This window comes from Cyprinodon variegatus, unplaced genomic scaffold, assembly GCF_000732505.1.
Source record: "Cyprinodon variegatus isolate N-32 unplaced genomic scaffold, C_variegatus-1.0 Scaffold1283, whole genome shotgun sequence".
Taxonomy (NCBI): domain Eukaryota; kingdom Metazoa; phylum Chordata; class Actinopteri; order Cyprinodontiformes; family Cyprinodontidae; genus Cyprinodon; species Cyprinodon variegatus.
In genome coordinates, this window is record NW_015151736.1 from 138,082 (window position 1) to 148,825 (window position 10,744).

Here is a 10,744-nt window from a genome sequence, read left to right on the forward strand (position 1 = left end):
ATTTCTTTAACTGTAGCGGTGACGGTCGGATGTTTTGTTCAGGTGTTTATAAATGCGAAATTCACAGATTTCTTTACCTGTAGAGGTGACGGTCGGATGTTTTGTTCAGGTGTTTATAAATGCGAAATTCACAGATTTCTAAACCTGTAGAGGTGACGGTCGGATGTTTTGTTCAGGTGTTTATAAATGCGAAATTCACAGATTTCTAAACCTGTAGAGGTGACGGTCAGATGTTTTGTTCAGGTGTTTATAAATGCGAAACTCACAGATTTCTTTACCTGTATGTGGTGTTCAGGTGATTTTACTTCCAGGGATTTATAAACCTGTAAGGCCACATTTAGGTTTTAAAACCTGTACAGATGACATTAAAGTGTTTATAAACCGACACGGGTGGTGTTCAGGTATTTGTACATCTGTACAGGTGTGGTTTAGCTGTTTATAAATATTTACAGGTGGCGTTCATGAATTTCTGAACCTTCATGTGATGTTCAGGTGTTTATAAATCTGTACTGGGGCTACTGGCAGGTTCTATGTCTGTACAGGTGGCGTTCAGGGAATTCTAATCCTGCGCAGGTCATGTTCAGTAGGTAACTGGTCTGTACAGAGGATGTTCGGGGATTTACACACCTGTAAAGGTAGAATAGCAATCAAGTTTTTATAAAGCTGTAGTGGTATGATTCAGGGGTCGATTAACCTACACATGTTCAATTCTGGGATTTCTCAACCTGTACAAGTGAATCTTGTGTGTTTTTAAACTCGTATAGAAATCATTCAGGTGTTTTTATACCTGTACAGGAGGCTTTCAGATGTTTCAGATGATCATTTCTGAATCTAGATAAGTGTTATTAGGTGTTCATAAACTGATTCAGGAACCTATCTGGGATTTCTAAATCTGTACGGTTGGTTAGCTGTTTATAAACCTGCACAAATGACATTCAGGTAAGTCAAACCTGTACAGAGGTGATTTCTAAACCTTTAGAGATGGTATTAAAATGTTGTAAAGGTCAATTTAAGGTGTTTATAAACCTGTGTAGGTCACATTTAGACACATGCATCATTCTGGTCTTTAGAAACGTCTATATGAGATTTCCAGGTGTTTATAAACCCATACGAGGGTTTTTGGGTGTTTATAAACCTGTACAGGCAGCATTCATACATTTATAAATCAGCAGATGTGATCTTTAGGTGTTTATAAACCTGTACAGGCAGCATTCATACATTTATAAATCTGTGGATGTGATCTTTAGGTGTTTATAAACCTGTACAGGCAGCATTCATACATTTATAAATCAGTAGATGTGATCTTTAGGTGTTTATAAACCTGTACAGGCAGCATTCATACATTTATAAATCAGTAGATGTGATCTTTAGGTGCTTATAAACCTGTACAGGGGATGCTTAGGGATTACTAAGCTTGCAAAAGTGGCATTCAAGTGGTTATAAACCTTTGCAGGTTACTTTAAGGTCTTTATATATTTTTGTAGGTGTCACTAAGGCGTTTATAAACCTGTACATCTTATACTCTGGAGTTACTAAGCCTGAACAAGTGAATTCCAGGTGTTTTTAAAGCTGTACAGGTCATTTTAAGGTATTTAAGAACATTTGGAGGTGATTTTCACCTTTTTAAAAACCTGTGCATGCCACATTAAAGAGTTTTATTTAAACCTGTAGAGGAGATATTTGAATGTTTCTAAGATATTCCCTTTTTCTTTAGCACATTATTATTCCTTAAAGTTTTCTTTTGGGACATCATCAGATGTGTCCGATATTTGCCAGAATTTCCAGGCTATGTCAGTTGGTTCCAGAGAATTTGATCCAGCTCATCTTTAAACAGAAAAAGCTTCATATTTAGTCTTGAGTGTTCTGGAGAAGAAATAATCTAAGCCAACCTAACAGAAGTGGGAGTTGAAAACATACCTGGGGCCCACTCTGCTGTTTCCACTCAGCTCCCAGCCCCCACCCTCCTCTTCCTCTGTGTTTATTTGAATTTTCTTCTGTACGGCTGCAGAGGTTCAGGTGGAGAAATATCCGAGCTGCAGAAACAGCTTGAATGCAGCTGAGTTTCATCATCCACAGCTGAGCTTTAGGTCTGGAAAATGTCGTGTTCTGGATGTTTCCTGCAGTTCAAACCTCAACCACGCCCTCAAAGCAAGCGGCCAGAAACCAAACCACCAAACCATGGGGCCAAATTAACACCACGACACCAAACTAGGTTCAAAATGTCAGGGTTCATTCACATAGGCTGTCAAATAAAATGTAATCACAGCTGAATTCGAACAGAATCCAAACCGTGACCTGAGCCAAGCAGAACCACAGAACTGCATCCAGGATCCACCAAGAAATCCTGGAAAGGAAAAGACGACTGGAGCAGACGGCCTGAGGATGAAGAAAGGAACCTGAAAAATGATGGAAAAGCAGCACAGAACCAATGAAGGAACCCAGAGCTGGCAGAACAAAAACAAACACAAAACCAAAATGATCTGAAGGAAATCAAACCCAGAAACTAAACACATTAAAAAGAACAAGATCACTCAGAGCTGTAAGAAAGCAAAAAACCCAGAACACAAACCCAAGGCTAAGTGAGCACAAACCAAACCACCATAAAACCAGAGGGACCAGTCCGCTTTCATTACTGGGAATCTAAGGGTGGTTAAACAAATCTGTTCCAGCTCTTTAGGACAGAGTCTGAGCCAAACATGGATCTGCATAAAGTCTCCAGACTCTGATCGAAGGGCAGAACATGAGGTGAACCAGTCTGGGAGGTGGACCTGCAGCAGGACCTGGGTTTCATGACCGGACACCATGAGGTTTCCTAAAGCAGCAGAGACTAAAGATGCAGCTTCTGTAGCTGAAGCTCCTCCAACAACCGGATCATTACGGAGAAATCTCCAACCTTTATGAATGTGACTGTGTAGAAATCAAACGCCCCCCCGTGCTGGGCTCCAGGCAGCTGGAAGTCATTACTCCCCCACCTTCACTCAGCCAGCTGGGTTTCTGCCGCAGTAGAAATCCATCTCTGCAGACTCAGAGCCGGATGGAACGTGACTGTCCGCTCGCAAAAAAACAGAAACGCACAACAAAATCTGATCAAGTAACCTGCAGCTGAGGGCGGTTTCTGACATGGGAAACACGGCTCATTGCCCAGGGCAGCATCCGTCCTGGGGAGGAACCTTTCACAACGCTACGTGGTTCGGAAGTTTTTACTTATTTTGACCTCTTTGGATCAAAATAAATAAATTTATCTAGATCTATATCTATATTCTTAATGCACCTTTTTCCTCCCTGTTTGCACCTTCTGTAACTTCTATGCCAATATGTGACGAATGAATTTCTCTGCTATGAGATCAATAAAGCTCATCTAATCTAATCTAATATTCAGCCATTCAGCAAACATACCACTACTTGGTTGTAAATCTGATTTTGAGATTTGACTTTTGACCTACTTAAAATTAAGTTGGAAAAAAAGTTAAAAAGTTAACAAACCTAGTCAACAATTATATTTAGGTTTATAAACTGAAAACATGTCAGTGCCAGTATCAGTATTAATGCCTCTAAGGTCTGTTGGACCAAATAAAATGTGTTTCTTTTGTTTTTTTCGTTCATTTCTTATAGAATCATTTTTAGGCAAGTTGGTGTTTCTTGTTTTTGCATTAACATTAATTATTGCCATGAAAATATCCACATTTTTTGAATGTTATAAAGGTGATAAGGTCTCCAATAACACTATTGGCTGGAAATTGTTCCCTATAAATCAGAGAAACTATGATTTTTGGATCTGATCTGAAACTTGGATCTGGAGCAAAACAATAGAAACTAATTCCTTTAGGATGTGAAGATCTTTGGCGTGATTCTGGAGTTATAACACATTCAAGATGAACTGGTTTTAGTTGTGAATCAAAGAAACTGAACGAGTCTATTTATTATTGTTGCTTAAACTCCTTGCTAACCAGTCAGGTGCAGTTCTGTCTCTGCTGACGTGTTCAGGCAGCAGAGGAACGCGCTGCGATGGACGTTCCACAGCGCCGGATGTTTGATGCTGGTTTAATGGAAACCAGCCAATCAGACGTCCTCATAAAAACTTTATATGAGCAACCTGCACCTCTGCTGCGGCCATATTGGCTACATGAGGGATTGAGTTTTCTGATCTAGAACTTGGAACATGAGAGCCTTCTTGGAGGGGAGGGGGAGCAGGTCGGGGGGTTCTGACCGCTCAATGAAATAAGGATCAGAATCCGTCCAGTGGTTCATTTTTCCTTAGATCTAAACCTTTTTCAGTCATTAAACACTTTAAGCTTTTATGGATAACGGTATGAACTTTCTATCCAGAACCTTCGGGGCTTCAGACAGTTCGGCAATAAGCCCGGTACCTGGACCGGTACCTGGACCGTCACCAGGCGGATGCTGGATTTCCTCTGGGTCAGATGTTGTGAACCTCAGCGGCTCAGAACATCTGACCCAGTTTGTGTTCCTGATCAAACCTCCTGCAGAGAACAATCACAGACCCGCTGCTTCTGCTTTTAACTTTACATTCCAGTAAAACCAGGACCAGCGCAGGAAGCTGCTGCTGGCGCACAGCTGTTAAACCAGTTTAAGACCCATTTAAGCTCCAAATAAAAAGAAAACATAAAAGAACAGGGACTGAACACAGGAATCACATAACAATTTAATCAGAACCGGTTATTTCTGGAGTTTTTTATCCAGATTCTATCCTGTTTCAGGAAGTCTAAGTGTCCGTCAGGTTGGTCTCTTTAAGGTGGCTCTCAGGACCTGAAGTTTCTAAACCAGAACATTCTGAGGGAACAACAATGTTATCACATAAATAACTGATGGTGTGTGTTAGTGGAAACCGCTTTAGGAAGCTGATGCATCCTGGTCCTGACCCACCGTCCCTGAACTCACCGTCTGATTGATGAGGCACTGGAAGGGACGAGCTGCTGCTTAAGATGTTCTGACCCAGAACGGACTAAAGGAAAGCCTGACTCAGAACCTGAAGAGCCTGGAACAGAAAAACTCAGATGAAGGTTGAAGTAAACAGGAAGCTCTTCATCTTCGTTTGATTACATTTAACGTCACTGTGCTGTAAACCCTCAAAGGTCTGGGGCGTCGTCATGTTTCCAGAAACAGCCCAGCAGTTCGACTCAGGTTATGGTAAACCGTCTCCATGGAAACAAGCAGAGGCAGGGAGTCCAAAGGCTCCAGCTGGGTTCATGAGTGACGTGATGCTGAGAATGTCTTTGGACCGAAGCGGGTCAGTCGGTTCTGAACGTCATATGTAGATGATCAGAAAAGGTGACTGATCAGATGGTTCTGGTCTCAGGTTCAAGTCCAGTTTCCGTGGAACTGATCAGGTTTCAGTGGAACTGATCAGGTTTCAGTGGAACTGATCAGGTTTCAGTGTGATGTGGATGTTTGGCCATTTGGGGTTAAATACTCAGACGATGAAGGTGGAACCAGCTTCTCTGACGCTGTAACCAGGTTCCTCTTGTTTCTCTCAGACTAAGAACAGAAGAATCTTTCATCTGAACATCTTCTGCTGTCTGTTCCTTAATGTTCCTTAATATTTACCAAGAAACTACAGACTACCAGCAGGTCTTAGTGACGTCATTTTGGGACGTTTTTTTACAGTTCTTCCCCTCAGCTCGTCACAAAGCTCCTTATGTCTTCAGAGATCTCAGTCTAATGTTTACATTTTATCACTGCTGCACTTTAGGAAATGGAAATTCCATTTTATAAACACCCTGTGTACAAAATGACAATAAAAGAAATTAGAACAAAAATTTCTAAACAATCAAACAATTATAAATATGGAGATGAGATAAACTTTAATACGCCCATATGGGAATATTCACTGATCAGACAAGTTAAAGATTTACTTCTAATAAAGTCATGTTATAGAGTTTGATTAAATAATAGAAAATATTGAATGTTAATAAATAAAAACTTGAATCTATTTCCCTCTGAGTCTCTCAGGTTTGCTCTGCTACTTTTCTTCATCTAATGATTCTGATTTTGGTTCCGTGAGAATAAAAAAACGCTCCTTTGTGTTTTTATCAAAAGGAACTGATAGGATACGACTTTTTACGTCCTGTCTGTACAGGAACTGAAAGTCATCAATCTGTTGTCATGGAAACCAGGTATCAGATAATCTGCTGACAGCAACCCTGAACTCAGGTCAGTTCCTCGTGCCTCAGGTCCATCACTCAGCTGCTGAACGACAGCTGGCCCATCAGAAACGCTCCCGGTTACGCCTGGGATCCGTTGGAGGACTTTTCTGGACAACAGACTGTGGAGATCTTGGTTCTCAGGCGGTTTCTGGGCTTTAAGGTCCAGTTTCATTTGTGGATCTAAAAAAAATGTGAATTTATAATGAGAAAGTTCAAGAGTTTTTGTCCCTAATTCTAGAATATTAATCACATGAATTCATCACACGTAAAATAAAGTATTTCCAACCTTTTATTTCTGATCTTTAAAAGTAATAAAATCCAACATTCAGTCTCAGAGAATTATATATATATATATATATATATATATATATATATTTTTTTTTTTTTTTTTTTATATATATATATATATATATATTTATTACTGTAAAGAAGTCCGTGTTGTAAACTCTGGCCACAGGATTCAAACTCACAAAAAAACATTTTAACCAAATCTAAAGACATGTAATTATATTACATAACAAATTCCCTTATATTGAGTTAACGTTACATTCATGGGCGGTTCTAGACAGGGGCCAACGGGGGCCGGTGCCCCTGTAGATCATGTCCTGGCCCCTGTTATGGCCCCTGTACTGCAAACATAAAACTCAAAGAACTTCTAATGATGATCTGCGCTGGAGCAGACATGGTTACTGATTGGTCCTTTGGATCTATTTCATTCTTTTCTTTACAAATTCTGTTTTACTAATTATTTAAAACCATAAGGTGATAGCTTCAGTGGGACGGAGATAGGATCCCAGTTTTCATCTGCTTATTTTTATTTTTTTTCAAAGGTGAATTTAACAGCTTTTCTTGAGTTCTAATTCAGATTTTATAGAATTTATTAAATACTTTTAGTTGGGAGACTTAGAATTTTAAATAAACTTAATTAAAAATACATTTCCCTTCATGCAGCTCTTTTTATATATTTGAATCCTTTGCCCTGTTTTTTATTTCATGCTTTTCTGGGCCCCCATGAAAACAACGCTAGCCCCCTCCTGGCCCCCCTGGTACATTTGGTCTAGAACCGCCACTGGTTACATTATGCATGCATTTGTATCATAAACATTATAAATATATTTAATTCAAATACATAAAGTTTTTTTTTGTTTGAATTGTATAATGGTAACCTGATTTCTATGTAAGTCAAACAAAACATTTTTAATAATCAATAAATTTAGGATAATAAATGGACATTTTGAAGGCAGACTTAAAGGTGTTTGAGGGCAGGATTCTAGCTGACAGGCAGCTGTTCAAACATTTATTTGCAGCTGGATCAAATAGTTTAAAAAAGTCCTACATTGTGATTTCTGGATATTTTTTAGCTCATGTCTCTCACAGTGGAAATGCACCTATGATGTTCAAATACTTATTTTCTTCACTGTATGTATTTTAAACAAATAAGCCTTTTCCTCTGAGTTTTTTCCTGTGAGTTTTTTTTCCTGTGAGTTTTTCCTTTTGGATTTTTTGTTCTGGACTTTCATTCTGAAATCATTTAGCTTATTTTACTCTATTCTTATGTTTTATCTTTTGTGTTTTTTAAATGGTTTTATTCTGTGTTTTGACTTTGTTTCTGACATTGTGTTTCTATCTTTTATACGGTGACCTTTAGAGTCCATAAAGGCGCCTTTGAAATAAAATGTATAATAATAATAATTCTTATTAAAATGAGTTTTGCTGCTGGAAGGTTTATTTCAGGTCGCAGCACCGATCAGGACTCTCTGGCGCCCTCTGCTGGCCGCAGAAGCTCCTCTCCTCCTGTTTTACGGCACAGCCTGCCGGTTGACGATCTCCCGTTGTCATAGAAGCAGGCAACATGGCGGCGGCGGCGGCACGGACGGATTCACCGGAGGACCAAGACGGTTCGGTACCGGGAGCGGCGGGGGGTTCGGCTCCGGGTTCCCCGGTCTGTCTCATCGTTCTGGGCATGGCGGGTTCCGGGAAAACCACCTTCGTTCAGGTGAGGCCGCGCGCGCCGTGGACAGCGTGACTCCGTCACATCCACGCGTGAATTCATCCGCAGCTCTGAGCAGTAACCGGATCCTGGTTTTATTCTGCTTCTGGTTCTGATCGGTTCCTTTGGGCCTGATCCAGAGGGATTTGATGGGCAGTAATGTGGTTCCGGTTCCGGTGGTTCCGGCCTCAGTGATGTTTTGGATCAGAACCATCAATGATCATCTGGTTCTGCTCATCAGCTCCCTGTTAGTCCAGAACCCAGATCCTTTAGATCTGCCGCTCTGGTTCTGATCCAAACCCAGAGGCGGTTCTAGGCGGGGGCCAGCAGGGCCCCCTGAGGAACCGATCCTGGCCCTTGGAATGGCCCCTGTCCTTAAAAACATACAGCAGAAAATGATCTTATAAAGGGGTTTATTTGACTTAATTTTAGCAGGAAGATAAGAACATTTACTAATGAAAGGATTTCAATAAAAAAATAAATAAAATAAAACTTCTTATTTCAAGTAGTTTATATGTAATTATGTTATTTTGAGGGAAAAATATATTTTTCTTTGGCAATCATCTTATTTACCCGCTCATTTTATAATGTTTTTATATATATTAGATCATTTTTGCTGTCATACATAATAAGTCATGTGATTATCTCCACAGGCAGAATGGATTTCACTCAGATCCTAGATCTTGTTGGAGATTTATAGACTTTTGTTGAGATGTTTTGGGAAAAAAGTATCAACTATTCATCCTGGTTAAATAAACGGAGATTGATGGATTTCACTCTGTCGGCTCTTTATTCATATCTCTGCAAATAGAGAGCAGTCGATCATACGGCCGTTAATCAGCCCTGTTCTGCCTGAGCAGCAATCGTTCCTCCTTACTGACAACAATGGAAAACAGTGAGAGTCAAAACTAATTCCAGAAACTTTGGTTAAACAATAAAATGTTATGAATAAACCTGAGAAATAATCTGGTTTGTTATGGAAGAAGCTCTGTCTGCTCTACAAACACCATCCTGGAGAGACTGAGTGAAAACTTTTATAGTGAGTAAATAGGATCAATTAATATATGAAATAAGAGAAATTAAATTTTCTGACCACAGAGATCATGATTTCAAGAAGTCTTGCAAAGTGCGATCACCTCGCTGCATTAGCAGATTATTGGACTTACTGTACAGACCAAACATTTGGACTCATTCAAAGACTTTTCTTTATTTTCATGACTGTTGAAATTATATATTCCCACTGAAGGCATCAGAACTATAAATGAACACATGGAATTATATAACTTAAAAAAAAAAAAAGTATGAAACAACTGAAAATATGTCTTATATTCCAGCTTCTTCAAAGTAGCCTCCTTTAGCTCTGATCATTGCTTCGCTCCAGAGGCCGTCACCTGAAATGGTTTTACTTCTCAGGCGTTCCCCTGTCAGGTTCAATAAGTGGGATTTCCTGCCTTATAAATGGGGGGAGGGACCATCAGGTGTGTTGAGCAGAAGTCGGGTGGATCCACAGCTGATAGTCCTGCTGAATAGACTGTTAGAATTTGGATTATGGCAAGAAAAAAGCAGCTAAGTAAAGAAAAACAAGCTATTAGCATTACTTTAAGAAATGACGGTCAGTCAGTCCGAACAGTTGGTAAACACTACGAAGAAACTGTCCGACATGAGGAGCGCCCTGGGAAAGGAAGACCTGGAGTCGCCTCTGCTGCAGAGGATCATCCGAGTCACCTGCCTCAGAAATGACAGGTTAACAGCAGCTCAGACTAGAGAACAGGTCAATGAAACACAGAGTTCTAGCAGCAGGAACATCTGGAGAACATCTGGACACTGTGTGAATCAGGCTGGGAAACCGCTGCTAAGGCAACAAGCAGAGAGACTAGCTTTGGCTAAAGAAAACCAGGAACGGATCTTAGACCAGAGGATCTGCTTTCTGTGTGAATCTTTATTTTTCAAAGTAATGAAAATAAATAAAACTCTTTAAATGAGAAGCTGAGTCCAAACGTTTGATCTGAATCTTCTCTAAAGCATCTTCTGTTGATTAGTGGATCAATCTTCATACGAGGCCCTGATTGGATGGACAGTTTCTGCAGCAGGATGATAATTAACCTGGTTTAATAATTAGCCTCTATTATTCACTTTAAAAATGGAGTAATCTTCAAACTTCAGCCCCCCGATAAACGCCGCCGTCCAAACCGCAGATCTGGTTGCCTGGTAACCATGTTTTCCTCCTGCAGAGGCTGACGGCCCACCTCCACTCCCAGAACTCTGCCCCCTACGTCATCAACCTGGACCCGGCGGTGCACGAGGTTCCGTTTCCCGCCAACATCGGTGAGGTTCTGTCGGGTCCGGTTTTGTCCCTGCTGCTTTCCGTAGTCCTGAACTGTCCTCTCTGCTCGCCAGACATCAGAGACACGGTGAACTACAAGGAGGTGATGAAGCAGTACAGCCTGGGGCCCAACGGCGGCATCGTCACCTCCCTCAACCTGTTCGCCACACGCTTCGATCAGGTGACCCGCTGCCGACCCGGTTCTGGTTCAGGACCGTTTATGGATAACTGGGGGCGACAGTGGCGTTGGATGGAGGAGTTTGCCCT

The 10,744-nt window shown here is 40.7% G+C and overlaps 1 protein-coding gene across 1 annotated transcript in view; it reads left to right on the plus strand.

Annotated features, from left to right (window-relative positions):
• Window positions 1–7,996: 7,996 nt before the first annotated feature.
• Window positions 7,997–10,744, plus strand: part of gpn1 (GPN-loop GTPase 1) — a 13,744-nt gene continuing 10,996 nt past the window's right edge. Inside the window, exons 1-3 of the mRNA XM_015401999.1 lie at window positions 7,997–8,160; window positions 10,386–10,479; window positions 10,552–10,658. Of these exons, the coding sequence (XP_015257485.1) occupies window positions 8,017–8,160; window positions 10,386–10,479; window positions 10,552–10,658 (345 nt within the window). The 5' untranslated portion in view covers window positions 7,997–8,016. The remainder of the gene's footprint in view (window positions 8,161–10,385; window positions 10,480–10,551; window positions 10,659–10,744) is intronic.